The sequence below is a fragment of the Sycon ciliatum genome, chromosome 5 (assembly GCF_964019385.1).
Source record: "Sycon ciliatum chromosome 5, ocSycCili1.1, whole genome shotgun sequence".
NCBI lineage: Eukaryota > Metazoa > Porifera > Calcarea > Leucosolenida > Sycettidae > Sycon > Sycon ciliatum.
Window position 1 is genome coordinate 36,164,849 of NC_088647.1, and position 19,850 is coordinate 36,184,698.

Sequence of the window (19,850 nt, forward strand, 5' to 3'; positions counted from 1 at the left end):
GTTGGTGGTTCGAACTGGTGAAACAATTTAATTTAATTCTGACCAGCAAGACACGATGTTCTAGTCTGCGCTAGTCCAGTACGGCAGTAAGTCTAGTTTGCCCATTTTTGGTCAAGGTCACCGCTACAAGTACAAGTACAAGTCATGATTGTACATGACCATTGTAGTACGCAGGACATGTGAATCCAGTACCTATTATTTTAATGATTATGATTTATGTATTCTTACATCCAGACCGTGTATGATTGATTATATACGTGTTGGAAGATCAGCGAAGACTTCACCGATTGGCTTGCAGTTAATCGAAGCGGTCGAAAGATCTAAGCTTCCTTTCTCCTTCTTCCTTTGCTGAGAGCCTTCTGTTCCCATATTTTCTTTTCATCTGTGTCCCCATTCCTGGGTTATTTGGACTTCATTCGCTTCCTTGTCATTGGACATGTTCAGTCCGTTCGGTTTGCGAATTCAAATAAACACAACCAACCAACCAAGCTCGTAACTGACGAATCCATGATTACCCCATCATTTCCCTTTTCGATTGCTTCTGTAGATTCGGAGCTGTAGCCCGGGGGATTGATTGGGAGGGGTGGGACAACCATTGCCACTGCAATTTCTAAGCACGCTCTGGCTGACAAGTGTTGCACTGTGCATGTGAAGGGTTGCAGCGGCGGTATGATGCACGTAATCATCTGCATTCTATATCACAGTACAGCACCTGGGTTATGATCATTGTGATACTGGACTGACTGTGCATGAAATATTCAACGATTATGTAGACCAGTGTTTGACGCTGCACTGGTCACCGGATCCGGGAGCAAATGCACTGCACACTCTGTATGTAGCTACAGCTAGCAGATAGTAGGTCTACATGATGTATGGCATCCGACGACAGCCTGGCTGTGGAATGTTGTCAAACGATTACAGCCCGCAGCCCTCGCACATCTGTGGACAATAAGGCATGCATGAATGCGGACTGAAGGGCTCGAAGGTCCCTCAAACCTAGTCTGCCCTTGGAAGCGTGGAAAGCTGGGTGCCGGGGAGTTGGACATAACAATGATCTTCTGGTTTTGGCGCTGGCACTGACCATTGACCGTGTCGTTGTTGAATCAGGCTGCACTGTATTATCAACCCGAGACGGCGTGCGTGCAGTCGACAGTCATATCAGGCCAGGGGACCTTTCACGTCTACAACTGTGCTTGTGTGTGTGTGTGTGTGTGTGTGTGTGTGTGTGTGTGTGTGTGTGTGTGTGTGTTTGTGTGTGTGTGTGTGGGTGTGTGTGTGTGTGTAAGGTGAGTTTAGTTACATGTACATTTAATACGTTTCACACCCTTCACAGTCGAACTAAACAGTCACGAGGGTGCTCTCAACGCCATGTGCACAACCGGTTGTGACACCGCTGCATCGAGCACCGCCAGGTCGTGGTGGAGCTGCGTGCGGTCTTGCAGGCAAAACACGGTGCACGCTATCGCTCACAGTATACCATCCAGCCAGACTGATCTGTAGTCTGTTCTGCAAGCTGCAGTGCCAGTAGGTCTGCTACATCTACTTGTTGGCAGTACGGGACACGACTGTGCCGCTGCTGCGAGCCACCAGCCAGGCTAGGGCCCGTAGTAGGGGAGCGTTTACCGCTTCGCTGGACTGTTGGGACCCGAGTCCCTGACATCGCTGATGATCAAGAGCTTCACGGGTCTCCCTCACCTTTCCGATATCGACAAGGTCGTGCAGCCCAGACTCAGGAGAGCCTTGTACTTGTGTACGTTAGGTGTCGATCAAGTATAGATCCTGTCCTTCGGTTTTCGCGTGGCCTGGCTGCAGGCACGCTACGCTTTGACCACAACAGAGCGCAAGGTGTGAGAGACAGAGAGAGAGAGAGAGCGACTCTGAGAGGTAGAGGTGGCGCGTGAGTGCAACGCAGCCAACCATTCTAGCTGCTCGTTTGAGCAGTATCGTGTTTCTGCATTGTGGCCGCAAGGTCCCGCTGATCTTGTGGATCTTCTCATGGACCTAAATCACGGAGCTTCATCCTTACGTACTTGCTGAGATCCTATGCGAAAGGTAATGTAACGTTTTGAAGCACTGCTACATGATTGTGTTGGTTGTTTGTGGTGTTCTTGGGAGGGAAAAGATGAGTTGATTCTAGGTACATGTGCACGCATCCTGGACTTGGAGTTGATGCTGAACGTGACACACAACGACCAAGTAATGTAGGGTTCAATCATGTTGCCTGATCATAATGTTCCTTGGTAGTCTCTGTGGTGGCCCTGGTGGCTTCACTTGGCTCCGCTCTTGTCTATTGGCACGTCACAATAATAACTATCACGTACGGCGCTGTGACTAGTGTGTGGTGTTGGCCATAGAGAAGAGGAGAGACAGACGGTAATACGGATACCACTTGTCAGCTAGAGATCCCAAGTGCTTGTCACTTCGCTCACACACTGCTTGGCAGTGCAGGCACATAACTCGCCAGCCGGGTAGATAGACTACACCGTGCGCTCTAACAGCCGCCAGCCACGCTATCACAGGGCCTACTGTAGTGTAGGGTGGGATGTGTACAAACATGATTATAGTCATTGAACAAGTACTTGTAGAGGCAGAGCTGAAGCAAACGCGGGGGAGCTCACGGATGGTCGTGTTACCCAGCTTTGAAAACCATCCCACGAGCAAGTGCAGTCATTTCGTGTTGCTGTCGTTGACGAAGGTCCGTACCGGGGAAAGTTACTGGCCGATGCCTACGCTGGATCTGGCGAGGCTCTTGGAGATCCGGATGGTCCTTATGGGACGCACTGCGTAAGAATCCCCTGTATTTCACCTTGTGTACCTTGGTATTTTAACGTATGACATAATTCCCTATTGTTGTTCATTGATACAACCAGGCTTGTGTACTATAACCTAGTATAAGTATTGTTGTTCATTGATACAACCAGGCTTGTATACTATAACCTAGTATAAGAGTGAACACTGCTAAAAAGTAAAAGTAAAGGGAACACGGATTGGCACCTCTCGACCCTTTGCGCAGGCTGAATGAAGAGGTTCAGAACCCAGCATGCTGCATCCAGCCTATCAAGTATCATTCATTACAATCAGCTCTGTGGCATTGGCTGCTGGCCGGCAAGAGTTCTTTTAGCAAAGGTCTGAGAAAGAGGTAGGGATAGCGCATGGAGAGAGTTTCCCAACCATTTTAAAAGTCGAATAACAGACAAAATATGGTGCCAGTAAGGACCAGTAAGGACCAGTCTGGGTAATTTTGGCAAATTGCTTGATTGCTCCACAAACCAGCATGTGCACACACAATAATGTTCTCCTGCTCAGGATCACAGCGACAATGCTGCCTGTCCGCATACCAGTGCGCTCTACTAGTAGTGAACAGACTCTGACAATGCCAGGGAGTGATACTGGTCCAAGGACCAAAGTAATGACTTTGTTCGGTGTGATTGGTGCACCGTGATATTATTAGTACTGCATGCAGTGCTTGCTGGCTGGCTTTCAGCACCACGCATCGTGACTCAGTTCGTGAGAAGGTCTCTCTGTTTCATAGCAGCACTTCATCTCTATGTTAGCCTTTCACGTAACTCGTTACTCATGCTGCTGTTGAGTAGGCTCTCTTCATGTCCATGGGGGAAGGTCAGTGCACACCCTTGCCTTGGCTTTGGTCTAGCTGGGATGTCGTGGCTGCTAGTGATACTCAAATGAGTGTCAGGCCTGGGGATCCTGGAAGCGCTCGAGTGGATCCACTTGCACTATCCCAAAGGTCCCACAAACGGGGACCTTCTCGTGTGTGACTTCCCTGGACTTCCCTGGCCTTGCACTAAGTTGCACTTATACTCAATAGTTATGTAAGTAAAGACTAAAGTCCAAACCCTGGAGAACACAGTCAATGCCAATGGTGTAGTGGAGAGCCGGCCCGCGTTGAATAACTGTAGTCCATGGTAGTCTGTACGTACACTGAATGAGTCATTGTAGTCTTCGCGGATGCTTGCCTGCGCAGCGGAACTGAGCGCTCACTGCCCCCAGAGTAGACTCGTGCGTGATGCGGAAGAGAGCCGTCTGAGAACGGGCTGCCGCAACAGCACGTCATACGCGGTCCAGGTACTGACACGTCGACAATGCTCGGTGATGGTTTAGTGCCCCGAGGCACACTGCTTGAAGGTCCCATTCTTGCCACCTGGGAATCAGTGCTACATGCATGTATGATGATTGTACGTCACGCCGAACTGTGAAGAAAGTTCACCTGCTTTTTTGGTCCACACCATGATCAACCATCATGGATACTTTGAGCAGTTTCAGGGAAATGATGATCGTTTGCTGTAGGTTCCCAGTCCTGCGCCTGTGGCCTGCTGCGCTAAGTTTGGGGATATTATAAGGTTGTGGAAGATCTGTGGTTTCTAGGACAGGCGCTCATTTCTCGCTCCCGTCGGGCGGGCCGGGCTGGCATCATTCATCTGGCCGCTGCTGCTGTCACTTCGTGCAGTGCTGGCCCCATGTGCGCTGCGCATGCTGCTGGATGGCAGTGACTGATGCATGTTCATGTTTGCAACTGACAAAGGCCGCAGGAAGGCTGCCACAGTGCCAGTGTCAGTATGACTTTGACGACAGCACGCGCACGCAGGCCCGACGATCGATAGTACGATACTACTAGCGCACATCATTGTTTTTATGAAGGTCCCTTTGTAGAGAAAAGCGGGTGATGAGGCTGCAAGCATGCACACTTGCGGGTGTTGTTCTCCCAATGACCGCCCGGCGCATTTAGTGCACCCGCACTGGGCAGAACAGTCACGCATACCCGTGGCCTCTACACCTTTATCTCATCACTTGCGACATTTGGTGCCACTTTGGGACGGCAATCTGCGCACTGAACGCGCCCAGTATCGATTTATCACAGCTCTGGCGTGTGAACGGGTTTTGTGACAGAACGGCCTTGTCATCTCTGGTCATCAGTAGGACTGGGAGTGGGAGTTTACGCTGTAATCTGCGTTGGCCAAATGTTGCTGCGTGCCTATTTGTCTCATTACCTTTTCCGCATTTTGACACTCTGCCTCTGGTTCCTGTAACACAGCGCTGTCGCCTACAGACGCCTTCAAGGCTATTATGGCCTATCACTGGATTGTACGTAACATAAGTCGTAGCGAGAGTAGTTTATTCGTCATAGGACATTATTCTACAGAACGGGACATGTTCACTCCTGCTTAGTTCTGACCAAGCCCTGTGAAAGGTTGTGTAGGGGAGGTAAACTTTTATGTGTTCCGTAGTATTCCCCGGGCCGGCGCCAGCCTTGAAGTGTTTAGTGCATTGAGCGTCTCAATTATTATCCGCAATCATCATTGAACCTTATACCGGAATTGTCCTCGCTATGGTGATGTGAGTGCAGAGTTTGGATCGGCCAAGAGCGCAATGTGGCGGTGTGGTGTATTGGATTCCATAATGGCCGGGTCGTCGCTACTTCTTCTCAACCTTCTCGTCATTGTTCTACTATACTAGTACATGTACAAAGTCATGTATAGTGTAAGCAATGAGACTGCATCAGTGCATGCACTGCGTGTATAATGTAAGCAATGAGACTGCATCAGTGCATGCACTGCGTGCGTGCGCCAGTCACTACTACTACTATACTACTAGTAGTAGTAATGTTCCCTTTTCCTTCCTTGGATCCTTGGCCGCGTCAACCATAGATTACGTACATGTAACATTGAACCACCCGATGACGGAGTGTTTCATAAGTAAAGTGTACGCCAACTCGTCTCTTGTCCTTTCTTCGTTGGTACCATGTACCAGTTCAGCTAGTAGGCGTGGGCAGTAACACTGTTGTCGCTCACGGTTTGTCAGCTTAGTAATAGTAGTGGCGCGTGAAGTAGATGATCGTACCTTGGGGAGGACGACGGCTAAGAGTAAGGCTAGAGTTACTTCAGTGACCACCTGGCGGCCAGCGCCGCGGTACGGTGCGCACAAGGCTCGTGCGGCGCGGCGGATTCTAGCTTTGGATAAGAAGTGCCTCGGACGTTTTATACCGTAATAATACGAGTGCTTTCTTCCGCTCACCACTGTCACCAGTCCTGACATACATGTACACAATCCTACATAGTCATTGCAGTTCTACCGGGCTAGTACATGTGTACGTGTATGTATGGCTAGATATCCCTTACCCGTGGAAGCATTTTGCCTTCTGTTCAATGGTGGTCTGTCCGCCCCCCCCCCCCCCCCCCCCCGCGTCGTTCCTTTCCCAATCACTGGACATCCACAGTGCACCTTCCCTGACGTCCTTGGCAAAATAGATCCAAAATGGAAATGGTGTGTACATGTACATAGGTGGTGATAATTATGGTGAAGTTCTGGTCAGAGTATAATACAAGTAAATAAACTGCGTAACCCTAGGAATGATGCCAAGAGTACATGCTAGGCCTTGACGGATTATGCTAATATTTTCGTGAAATTATGCTTTTCGCATTGCTGTAAAAATTGCAGAATTATGCTATTTTTATGCTAAAAGTTATCATATTATGCCGCATTATGCTCCCATATGCTGCAAATGCATAATGGTTCAGTGCAAAATATTACACAGGGGAATTTTTTTGTAGAGGGCGTTGTACTGTAGTAGCAAAAGTTCAACGGGGTCAACGCACCGTCCGACCTAGCTACGACCATCACTGATTGTAGTGGACTGGACATAGTCGTAAACCTACGACTTCCTAGTGCATCTACTTGTACTTGTACTTGTAGAACATGTACATGTACAACTGTATGGAATTTGATGCGAACAGGCGGATTATTACAATTTTATGCGATTCGTATGCAATTTGCCTCGAATTATGCGATTATTCGATTTTGGTAGGAATTATGCGAAAAATTATGCTAGCATAATCCGTCAAGGCCTAGTACATGCCTATGAGTCTCCCTTTCTGATGACCCTTGATTGTTAGTTACATGTACATGTATTTTGTTTTATGTTCGACCGTCTTTGACGTGACTAAGTTGTGCATTGTACCATGTGTACTGTTGAGGCTACGAAAGAACAAAATTTAATCGAAAACAAACAAAAACACTGTGTACATGTATTGGGTCCCCCAACACTCAAAACATGTTGCATCTCTTCATATTTTTAATTTGGCGAGTTGAGGCACCCTACAGTTAGCCCTTTTCCAAAGGTGCTCTTTTAATTTGCACTCAGTGCCTTTCGCGTCCCTCAAAATATGCTGATAAAGTGCTCTTTTTTCGGTGAAAACAGGCAAAAGTGCTCTTTTTTCAGTGAAGCATAGCCATGATAATTATCATGATACATGCTCAGATATGAACCCAAGCTGAGAAATGAATACGCACTTTTCCATTTATGGGTCCACGAAAGGCAAAGCAGGAAGTAAAGTTAAAAAACGTTTTACAGCATTGTGTACACCAGTACTGGGTACAAGCTTCACCAACTTGTTGCCCCCCAAAAAAGCAGTGTGCCAAGGCCCATCGAGCACTTGGAAACTGTGATCGCATGCATGAGCAAACAGATTTTAGCACTTTTTCAGCTAAAAAGCTCAAAAAGGGTGATATTCACCAAAAAAGAGCAGTACGTGGCATGTGGCCTCTAATTTCCTAAAAACGCAATAAAGGGCGAAAGAAACGGGCTTTTCCAAAAAGGGCGAAAAGGGCGCGCACCTTTGGGAAAGGGCTACCTACACTACAGCCCTATTGTGGCAACTAGCCCTTTCCCAAAGGTGCTCTTTTAATTCGCACTTAGTGCTTTTCGCGTCCCTCAAAATATGCTGAACTGGTGCTCTTTTTTCAGTGAAAACAGGCAAAAAGTGCTCTTTTTTCAGTGAAGCATAGCCATGATACATGTTCAGATATGAACTCAAGCTGAGAAAGGATTACGCACTCTTTCATTTATGGGAAAGGCAAAACAGGAAATAAATAAAAAACCCACTTTTACAGCATTGTGTACACCAGTACAATCTTCACCAACTTGTTACCCCAGCCCCCAAAAAAGCGGCGTGCCAAGGCCCATCGAGCACTCGGAAACTGTGATCGCATGCATGAGCAAACAGATTTTAGTACTTTTCAGCTAAAAAAGCTCAAAAAGGGCGATATTCACCAAAAACGCAATAAAGGGCGAAAGAAACGGGCTTTTCCAAAAAGGGCGAGCACCTCTGGGAAAGGGCTAGTGGCAAGTGTCGATGGCTGATTCTGCAAGTACTCAAAAACAAAACCTTTTAAAGATTTCTACAGAAAAGATCTCGGAGCAGTGCACTCACTGCCCTGTACTGCTGTCTCTGGTTTACACGACTCTTCATACACTGTAGTTGTTATTACATGTACAATGCATGTACATGTAGCAGCGGACTTGCACGCTCTTGGCTTGTTTCTATTCTTGATGATACTACTCAAAACCCTCTATTGGAAAGAACACGAGGATGGAATAGCAAAAGGTGCAACGCAAAACAATGTAGAAAAGAGATCCAAAGCAATAATCAAGAAAACAACTGATAGGTCTGGCTTTTTTCTCTTCTCAGGCAGTTCACTTTCCTTGACTGTTTACCAAGAAAACAACAATAATGATTATTGTTATTTCAAACATGAGCCCTCAAAAGAAGTATTGTGCAGAGGAAACAATATACATGTACATGTACATTCGTGATGAAATTAAAATTCCAAAAAAAAAAACAACTGGACGTATAATGCAAACACGAGATCTAGCCACGCGACAACACACTCTTGACTTGTTGGTGATACCGTGATACACATACTACTGTTAGTACTAGTTTGGGCACCCTGTAAGAAGACCTTAGGGTCTGTTGGGAATGCCCAAGTAAAATAATAAAATACAATACAGTACTGTATTTGTCTTTCTTTACGGAGTTGTTGTTGCTGTTCATTTTGCTACTCTTTCTTTTTCCCTCCCCTTACTTTTATTTATCGCCGTGGTTGGCAATCACCCACTCTCTTAACATTGGCCGGTGTTTCCACCGAGTCTTGAGATGTTGTAATAAATATAAATATACAAGGTGCTTGTACAGTGCTGGCAACTGAAATCCGACCCCCTAGCATCTCGTACGAATCGCTAACGCGGCTAACGCACCGCTAGGGGGGGGTCGGATTTCAGTTGCCAGCACTGTACTAGATTCTTCATGATTGTATCATTCATGCTCGCCTTGACGGTGCATGCAGGAACACGCGGCTCCGCGACAACGGACACATAATGTCGTTTATCATTTATTATGGTGTCCTTTTTTCAACTTATTTTGAATTCAAGTCATTGAAACAGATGCCAAAACACCGACGCAACGGCTGCATTGGTCGTCTGCAAATCTGATTGTTTCGGGGTACGCGGTGTGCAGAGGGCTGGTGACAACACGATCCTGTCCTAGCTGTCTCGACTAAAACACACAATAAAAGCTACATAAATAAATTGTGTACTTCACTTGACATGGTTCAGAATCATAGTGGGTGAAGAGGGATTCTGAAAGGGACCATTCAGCGCCGGCTATGCCCGCACTCGGCACAATCACTTTCGCCAACAAAGTCCAGTAATTTAAAGACGCAGTGTTGAATGCAAGGTTCATCTTCTGGCGTTATGCCAGGTATTGATTCGCTCTTGTAAAGGCCCCGAGTCTAGACGCATTCTGTGCATGCTGGGTCTTAGTCTTAGTTCTACGGCGCTGCTCAATGAAATCCAGTCGCGTCGCTAGGCGCCGGGGGTTGTGAAGCCCTAGACCTGCAAACACTGGGCTGCGACATGGTGCAAGGCGCAAACTTGAGTGACGTGACTGGATTTCATTGAGCCGGACTGTCCATAATTGTAAAGTGAAATGCAGGGTTTCGATTCTTTCCAACACGACCTGGTCGTGGCGAACGCTTCTACATGTACTGTAAAAGCCATTATTTTAACGAGGCGCATATATAACGATTTCCCCAAATTGACTAGTTTACGTGTACCAAATGTAACGATTCTCACTCATTCTGAACGCTCAATAGGACAGTATATGTATCGATTTCTGTATAACGATTTCTGTTTTAACGACAGATTTCTCCTCGTTAACTCGTTAGAGTTAGCACTTCGTTATAATGCCCCTCTACTTGATACATGCACGTGCTATCATTGCTACTGTACTGCTGTTTGCTGCTGGTTTGGGAGCAAACCCGGCGGTACGAATGCGTAGTCATTCACTCATGATTCAGACGAAAATGAATGATGCTCTGATCAGCTGAGTACACAGGCGTGAGCTTGAGCACGGAAACCATGACCTTCTAGTAATTCTCCTACATGTACGTGTATGATTGTACATGTACATGACTGTAGTTGAGTCTCTCACTCACAGTCTCAGACTAACTAAAGTCCGACGCGTCCGGAGCTCACTCACTGAGTCTGTAAGACTGTATGGATCATCTTTCTGCTCTCTGCGGCTGTGCTGCTATGCAGTACATTGTGAGCTCGTGGCGGCAGCTGCTTCAACCACATCTTGTAAACGGGACGCAAAGCGATATGGCCCTGCCGTACGCGGTCTCAACTGCATGTACATGTAGTGTTAACGACTAATGTTCTTCTTAATAATCTTATCTCCCCAAGTCTACGGTTTGCCGGCTGCCCACTCTGACTACACCCGGTCACAGTCACACCGCGTACCGGCCCGTCCGTTCTCGGGTGAAGCCGTGTGTCCTTCACGTCGACCCAATGCACGCCCGACTAGCTGTATACATGACATTGTACTACTACTGTACTAGTACTAGTAGTAGGTCTTAGGCCACAGACTCTACACAATGTTATAATTATTACTAGTCATGAAATCTTGCAGATACCGGTATACAGAGAGACCTTCCGGGGACCTTGACCTAACCGAAGACAGTGGAAAGGTTTGAGTCTCCATTATCCGCACCTTTCTGAACCTGAGTGTCATTATCTAGGGAAGCAGCTCCACGTCGATCTGGTGACATGGTCATATTCAATTATTATTATTCGTTACATTATGGCTTGTAGGCTTTGTATTAATATTATGTAGCGTGGGTGCAGGAAGCTTCGAAGATCTGCATAATGCAAGAGTATCAGTTTATTGGTGAGTCAGCCCCGCATGCTGCTGTATACTGTAATCATTCATTCCGCTCCACAGTCAGTCAGTGACAGTGGATCTACGGGTCCACCCGGACAGTCTGTCCAACAGCCTGAGGCAAAGTAGACACAGCCCTCCAACCAAGTCACGGAAGCTTGAGTTTAGGTAGTGGTGCGTAGTTCAAGGCAACGTGAGCGTATGCATGATCTACGTGCTTGCATCACAGCCCATGCCGCATGCGGACAGCGGACCTGTATGCTGCACTATACACTAGTCTACAGTCGTTATCGGTAGCACTTCGGTCTTCACGGTCCTTGTATGCCGGATGGGTCGCCGCTTGTTTGTGCGCGCCCAGCCCTTTTGGTGGCGGCAGATTGCGGACCTTCGCTAGCTCGTCATGCAACTAACTACAACGTTACTTTAGTCTAGTCCGTAGACCTACGCCAGGCTACGGTACATCTTTGATGTTTACTGACTACTGAAGCACAATCATAGAGGAAGTGCAGCGGCTGGCTCGTTACAGACTCCGTGTTCATGGTGTTGTCGCTCACACTGGATGACTGTGCTACTGCTATAGCTTGCACTGCTCTCAGCCTCAGGTCAGGCAACTGGTTTTTGTAGGCGGCAGCGCAGCATGCAGCGAACACACGGTAGTGGAACTTACTCCTGTTTTCAGCCGTTGGGAGCGTGCGGAGCTTCGCCGGAACGCAGGTTCTGAACGAGCCCAGTCGCTGGAGGTTGGTGGCGGCCTTCAGGTCTTCAGTGGAAGGTCGGCAAAGAGTGGTTTCAATGGTCCTGTGTCTTGCCTTCAAGGGGTCGCTCGCAAGGACATGTGCATAGCTGAAATCCTGGATGTTTTGAAAGGTACGGCTGTCATTATTTGTTGCGCTGCGCTTGGCGAGCTGACACGTGGCTTCAAAGCGTTGCCGTTCATTGTCATTTTGGTGACCAGACCATGGCAAGGTTTGTGTTGCATTGCATTCTGTATGTCCCACAGTCCATTCACCTGTTCACCATGTTGTGGGCACTTCACTACTAGACTAGTGTTTCTTCGCCAGCCCGAAGGCCCACTCTCCTGACAAAATACGGATGAAGAACTACTTGCATTGATATTGTGGCTTGGACCAGAGTGCTTTCTGAAGTGGTTGTGTTTTTGCGGTATTGAAGGTCTGTAATGCGTTGGTTTAGCGCAGTAGTTGAGCGAGCAGTGCCGGTTCAGTGGCTTACTTTGGACCGGTTCATGTACTGATATTGTAGTACCTCTGAGCTGAGGTCAGTGAAGAGTGACGAACTACTTACTTATGCCGGCTGGAGCTCGCAGGACTGTCTCACTGGGACATTTTAATCGTGTATTGTTGACGGGCATCCGCTCGGGACGACCCTGCTGTATGAATCTACATGTATGAGGAGCCATACAACGTTTACATAGTGATCAGAGGGCCTGTCGAAGTAGTGCCACCTTTTGCGAAGCCTTCAGCTAGCCTGGCTTCACCATCATCAAGCAGTTCTTTTGAAAGTGACCAGTGACTGAGCTCAGGTCTGGGGCCAGTGACTGTTCAGCATGTGTGCTGCTGAAAACAGAGACACTTCCTTATGACCATTGCTAATATTGGCTATACAGTCATGTAAGTGGTGTGTACCTATAGGCTGTACAGGCTGTATGTCCTTGGTGGGCTGCAGCACAAAAGGTCATGGCAGATGCCTGTCTACAGCAGACAGGCAGGCATAAATCCTTGGGCTGAAGTGCCAGATGTGGTGACACACTGTATGTCAATCTGACCAAAATGCTGCTGCAGTTGGGCAACATCATTATTATGGTGATGGGTTGCTGCATGCATGCACTTTTCTCAAGTTTTAGTGCTGAAAGAACCATAGTAAAGTGATGTTTATGTTTTGCCTGTCTCAGAAGTCCAGAAGTCGTTATTTTTTTACTTACATCATCACTTTCAAGCCTTGGAGTTGGACTTGGAGTACATGTGCATGATTGTACAGGGATGGATTCTGGGTAGTGTTGGATCCACTCTGCCCATAAGAAAGTGCCAGTATGTGGCGCGTATGGCCCTGGTGTGGCATGCGTGTGTTGTCCACTGCAGCTTGTGTGGCTTACACCTATTATTATGTGTCTGGGACAGGTACTAGTAGACACATACATGTGTCTACCAGTGGCAGGTACTAGAGGCATACAGGTACTAGTAGAGGCATACAGGTACTAGTAGAGGCATACAGGTACTAGAGTACTAGAGGCATACAGGTCCTAGAGTACTAGAGGCATACAGGTACTAGTGGCATACAGGTACTAGTGGCATACAGGTACTAGAGGCATACAGGTACTAGAGTACTAGAGGCATACAGGTACTAGAGTACTAGAGGCATACAGGTACTAGTGGCATACAGGTACTAGAGGCATACAGGTACTAGAGTACTAGAGGCATACAGGTACTAGTGGCATACATATGTCTACCAGTGGCACCCTGGTACCTAGGAAAGCCACCCGAACGTGTAAAGTGTTCGGATTCGTACGAAAGCTAGATCCTAAAATCAGCAGTGCTGTGACTGCGGACTGGCTGGCGACGTAGAGCTTTGTAGCCTGAATGATGTCATTTGAGTGACTCACGACGACTGAACTTTGTAGCCTGAATGATATCATTTGCCGGTGACTCACAACTGCCGTCTAGACGCAATGTTTAGATGATTGTTGATGTGAAGGGATTCGCTACATTTCCCTTTCTTTTAAAAACATTTTTGAAAAATTGATCTTTTCCCTGTCTGATTGCTATGGTGCTATGTGCATCCACTCTGCTTCTGCTCGACCCCCTACAGATATATCTGACTAAGTGGAGGAAACAAACGTTGCTCATTGCGCAATCATTGTGCAACCGTGACGCGTGACTTACGCCACAGGTGTGGTGCAAGATGTCAGACGAGGGCGAGATGTGTGGCTCGCCGCCTCCGCTCATACCCAAGGGTGGCGGAGAGGACGCTCGGCAAACGAAAAGCGGGGATGAAACATCCCGGCGGTCTTCGGTTACCCCGGCAGACACTGTGGAAGCAGGCAGCAATGTGCGCTATCATCCCTACGGTCGCTCCCAGCCGGGTGTTGCCGGTCAACCCTCACAGGTCAGCCAGTCACAAGTACAGGCAGACAGAGATCACACACAGATGCACGTTGCGTCAGCGACATCGGAACATCCCGCTCAAAGATCTCACTTGGACACAGCACAACAGCAGCAGCAGCAGCAACAACAATTTCAGCAGCAGCAGCGTACAGGTGCACAAGCAATGTATTACTTGCAACCGTATGGCACAGCGCCCGAACAAGCACACCAGCAGCAACAGCTCTTTCAGCAGCAGCGGCCCGTCAGAAGCCAGCACCACACTGAAGCTCGCACACCCCAAGACAAGGCGAGACTGACACAGCAGCAGCAGATAAACGCTGCGCCGATAATGTCTTCAGATCACTCTACAGTTCAACAGTCAGGAGCCCTCTCCAGACCATCAGCTAGCCACCCCCAGCAACAACAACAGCAACAGCTATCTTTGCCTCACTCCCATCGCACTACTACAGCAGTGGACGATGGCGGCGGCAGTGGTGGTGTGCAGCGTACAGCAATGGTTTACCCGCAGCAGGCGCACGGACGAGGCCAGACGGCAGACGAGCTGCCCGAGCAGCCTGACAAACAGAGCGCGTATGACTCGCAGACCGGGCAGCTGTCGCGTGCAGAGGTGGCGACTGGCGTACAGCAGCAGCAGGCGGCACGTCGACAGATTAGCAGCACCACCAGCAGCAGTACAGTGCATGCGGAGGCAGAGATGAGTCGCATGAGCTCTCTTTCCACGGTGCGTACTCCACAACCCTACCAACAGCATCAGCAGCAAAAGCAGCAGCCTAAGCAACGTCCTTCACTTTCACAGTTGAGTAGTGCAGGACGAATCTACGATCATTCCCAGCAACGAGGCGCCGGTGTCACTCGTGTCCAGGCACCCAGCACTGGTCAACAGCAGCAACAGGCCATGGCCATCATGGCATCGCATCGGCAGCAGCAGCCTAAAACGCACGGCGGCCACGACGGCTCGTTGGACAGCGCCTTCTACAGCCATGCCAGGCGCACTCCTAGCGCCCAGCAGATGCAGCAGCAGAAGCAGCAGCAGCAGCAACAACAACCAATGTATGCAACATCCATGGTGGACGGGCAGCCTTCCCAGAGACACCCACAACATCGAGCGAATCAGCAGATGCAGCCATCGTCACACCAAGGCTACCACCGACAGCCAGCAGCCCAGGTATCTCATACCCCATCACAGCAACGACGCCATCAGCAGCAGCAGCAGCAGCAGCAGCTACAACAGCAACAAGATCTCTACCGTTACAAATCCCAGTCGCGCCCGCAGCAGTCGCTCTCCGCGGCGGTGGCTGTGACTATGCGGCCAACATCACAAGCAAGGCCGGCCGCAGGGCAAGTCGATTACGCTGTTATTGACGGGGATAGTCCACCGTCAATGCAGTCAACAACCGTGCAGTCTCACCAGCACTTGACAGGAGCAAAGCAAAGGCAGCAGCAGCAGCCACCACAGCAGCAGCAGCAGCACTGGGGCCGGTATCCGCCTGCTGCCGGCAGTAACCAGTCCACTGCCGGCCAGTACCCTTCGCGTAGTACAGTGTCACCGAGCGAATCACCTGTCTATCAGCGACCGCCGATGATGAAATCAAACAGATCCTCGAGCGCAGGAGTCGAAGCGATGGACACAGGCACGAATCCACACCAACCGCTGGTAGCGTCATCTCACGCCTCCGCTCCGCTTCCCCGCAGCTCTGGCTATGCTCAAACTGATACCAACACTGCTACAGGCGGCCATGACCGCAGCTGGCAATTTCACACCCAGAAGAGTAATCGCCATCATCACTCCTCCCTCACTCCCAGTCAACAGCAGCAGCAGCACACTTTGTATTCTATAACACAGCAGGGATCACAACGGCCAAGGGAGTCTCCGGCACTGATGCCCAGAGATATATCCACGAGGCCCAGGCAAGCTCACAGTAATACTGGCAGCACTAATGGCAGAGATGATGTACAGATATCTCCTACAGGAGACATGGATACTCTGAGTACACAGGCCGTCGAGCTTTATGATGACATGGATGTAGCACCTGAGCTGGACGATTCGTTGTTGAAAGTTGCAATGTCGATTTACGACCTGTCCACTTGCCTGGATGAGAAGAACCCAGACAGGGAGAAGCTTGACACTCTCACCGGCATCGTTCTGCAGAGTATAGATCAGCAAAGAGAGCGTGAATTCAAGTACAGATGTCAAGCGGGTGCTTGGAGCGCAGGAGGCCGCTTGAGCGTTGAGTACGTTGGTAATGTGGGCAACGAAACGTGGAAACGCTTCCACCTGGTGTGTTCTCTGATTTTGCCTGCTAAAGCGAAACAATGGGAGCGTTCAGTGTACCACGATGCCGCATATGACTCCACACTCAACGTGTTCCGGTGCCATTTCTGCAATGATGAGTTCAAGCGCCGCCGAGAGCTGGAGTATCATTATCTGGGTCACCGGCGTCCAGCCGCCCCGTACCTCTGCCTGATCTGCGGTAAATGCTCACCGGACCGGAAAACAAACGACTCTCACCTGTACCGTCACGTCATGAAGGACGTGACGTGCCAGCTGTGTGGCAATGCCATCAAATCCATCACCTCGTACCTGCAGCACTGGATAGACGACCACTTCTTCGGCACGCCACTTGTGGCCCTGCCCATTCCCACGCCGGACGACTCTGAGTTGACCATCACGCCGTGCAAGAGTAGCGACATGCTCCCGCAGTCTCTGCCCGCAGGCCGCGATCGTGATGCAGTTTCCCGCCCGCAAAACTGGGACGAGAAGGTGTCTTGCTACAAACAACTGGCTGCTAAGATATCGCCAGAGTCGGCTGGCTACTGGCAGACTCGGGTAGGGAAAGACCCCAGTGTTCATCAAGCCACTGGTGACTATTGGTGCGGGCAATGCGAGATCATGTTTCAGTGGCGGCGTGACCTGGAGTTCCACTTCCTGACTCACATCGAACCAACTCGCCCATCTGTATGTCACATCTGCGGCCGTGTGTTCTCAAAGCAGGATCATACTAATCGCCATGCCCATGTGCACAATCTGGGTGATCTCATCTGCCAGCTGTGCGGCGATACATTCACTCGGAACTCGCATCTCGAGCGTCACTGGAACAATGTCCATTTCCCCAATGTTTCTAGTCCCCAAGCAAGCGCTCTCAATGAATCAACATCACCCGTTGATAGCAGTCATGCTCTTGGAGACTTGTCCGATGCAGAGCCCGAAGAAAGCTTCAACGCATCTCCCCTGCCAGGCGGTTACCTCCATGAACTATTGACACGTGAACAAACACGACACGTCGACACCAGCAGCCGGTTCTCTCACATAAGTGGCTCGCCCAAGCGTGATCCCAAGCCGATAACCCGAATGGACAGGCGCCGTAGCCTGCTCTCCACCACCACACCGACTTCTACAGGTGAGAAGGAGCGCACACCTCGCCGGACCGCCGCAGCTGTTGCTGCAGTTGCTGCTGCTGCGGCTGAAGAGGACTCTCCGCCCGAGTTCAACCCGGAACGGCCGTACAAATGCAGAATCTGCCACCGAGCGTTCAAGCGCAGCGCACATCTTGTTCGACACGAGCATGACCTGCACCAGGTGCAGCATGATCGCAACGCTCCACGCAGCAGCAGCAAGTCCACGGCACCTCACCAGCAGCAGCAGCAGCCTGTTCTGGTCCACTGCCAGATTGCCAAGTGCAACGCCAAGTTTTTGCGCCGCGAGCTCCTGTGCAGCCACATGCAGACGGCACACGGAAAGAGCGCCATTGTCTGCAAGCACTGCGATCGCGTCTTCACCACAAACGGCGCGCTCACAAATCACGCCAAGACCCACGAGAGAGCCGCCCGCGAGAAACTGCAGAAGAAGGCCAAGAAGAAGATGAAGAAGAAAGGAAAGCGACCGGCAACGGGAGCGGCGGCAGCTGCGGCGGCGGCATCCGCCGCTCGTAAGGCAGCAGCACAGACTCATAGCCGTATGACTACTGCTGCTCCCCCAGAGCAATGGGACGATGGGGAGGATGTAGGAGATGCTGCTGGCCACTCGGGCAATGCTTCTGATAATGCGCAGGTTGGCGATGAGTACGGCAGTGAGGAGGTTTCACCCAGTGATGAGCAATATGATGAGGAGCAGTACGAACATGAGGAGCATGGTGAGCACGAGGATCCGGACGAACATGATGGAGAAGAAGAACATGCCTTCGTCAAGAAGGAGCAGGAGGAAGAGGAGACGAACGAGTCGGGTCTCTCCGACAAGGAAGTAGCCATTGAGTAGGCCGTCCGCTCTCGCAGCGGTGTCACGCATGTGTGGTACATTGTCAGGTATGTCTCATACACTCACTGTGGGCACTCACTGCGGGCACTCACTGTGGGCACTCACTGCGGGCACTCACTGTGGGCACTCACTGCGGCGCACACAACAGTAGAGTGGAGCATGCGCACCCACCGGTCTTGCGCACGTAGAATGTTGTTTGTATTTATTGCATGGGCTTTGAATTTGCGGCAACTCAAGTATAGTAACTACGTACAGCTGTACCGTGTACCGTGCTGCGAAGGAACATCCCTGCTGGTAAAACGGCCCAGAAGTATGATAATTATGATAGGTAACTAGGTACTGTGATACAGTGCTGTGAAGAAATATCCCTGCTTGTAAATCGGTACAAACATACTTCGGCCTTGTTTTTCTGTTCTTTATACCCTTCGGGCAGCAAAGCCAAATCAATATACTCCCACGTTGTCCTCTTTTCATGCACCTAATTGGTCGAACTGGGTTCTATTCGCCTCGGATAGTTATAGCCTTTTGGCGCAATGTGTGTTGATATGCGTTGCAATGCACATACCCCGTACAGGTACAGGAGTCACTTGGGCAGTTGACGAAAAAAAAGAAGCTCCGAGGCTATTTTTGTGTTTTGCTTTTGTTCTCTTGTTGGGAGTCACAAGCCGATAAGCAAGATAACAGTTACTTTGATCGGTGTACTTACCTACTGTATATCACGCATGGAAATACTGGCATTTAAAAAAATGCATTTGAGGCTTCCTTACAACTGCTCTGTGCTATTCCGCCATAATATCCTTGCTCATTGTACATTGCATGCGCGCATGGGAACGCTGATTAATATTTGTATTTGATGTTCCCTGGCAATGCTGGTATTGTCTGTATTTGATGCTTCCTTTCATCCACAGTGTGCTGTTCCCTCACACATGTGCTCCAGTGCAGTTTTGTTTTTGTGGTGTCGTAGCTCTATTTAACCTGGATGTGCAATTGTTTGGGGTCAGTATTTGGTTTGATAATCTTTTTTTTTTCTAAGACATCATGATCGGGTCTAGTATTATATTCCCATCAACGTTATAAAGTACAACTGTGTTTGCGTCGTCGACTGCGCACATGCGGCCGTGCTGCTGTTTTGAGTGGGAGTGTGTGCACATGTGTGTGTGTGTGGGGGGGGGGGGGGGGGTCATTTCCAAGTCCGCCCAGGAGTACGAGTGTCGGCCGTTGGGTGGTTCAATATCCTTTTCAATATGGACAAGTACAAGTGTGTGTGTGTGTGTTGGGAGGAGGGGGGGGGGGGGGGGGGGGCGTGGTGAGTGTGCATATATTGTGTGTGTGTGTGTGTATTATGTGTGTTGGGGGGGGGGGGGGGGGAGGCAGCATGCATGGTGGGTGTGTTGGGGACGTGTGTGTACGTGTGTGCGCGCGCGTGCACGTGTGTGTGTGTGTGTATCACTAGCCGTGTTCATTCAT

General features: G+C 49.6%; 1 protein-coding gene across 3 annotated transcripts; it reads left to right on the plus strand.

The window, feature by feature from the left end:
• The first annotated feature begins 1,549 nt into the window (after nt 1-1,549).
• Nucleotides 1,550-19,498, plus strand: LOC135818526 (uncharacterized). Of its 3 annotated transcripts, none has more exons than XM_065331915.1 (2): nt 1,550-2,052; nt 13,836-19,498. In XM_065331915.1, the coding sequence occupies exon 2, from the start codon at nt 13,929-13,931 to the stop codon at nt 18,381-18,383; it is 4,455 nt and encodes a 1,484-aa protein (XP_065187987.1). In that variant the 5' UTR covers nt 1,550-2,052; nt 13,836-13,928; the 3' UTR covers nt 18,384-19,498. The 3 variants fall into 3 exon arrangements, with proteins under 3 accessions (XP_065187987.1, XP_065187988.1, XP_065187986.1); XM_065331916.1 differs by lacking the exon at nt 1,550-2,052 and adding an exon at nt 2,242-2,784; XM_065331914.1 differs by lacking the exon at nt 1,550-2,052 and adding an exon at nt 11,292-11,879.
• Nucleotides 19,499-19,850: the final 352 nt, after the last annotated feature.

Bases quoted from the DNA above. Each gene is read 5' to 3' on its own strand.
- LOC135818526 (XM_065331915.1), top strand. From the start codon at position 13,929: ATGTCAGACGAGGGCGAGATGTGTGGCTCGCCGCCTCCGCTCATACCC.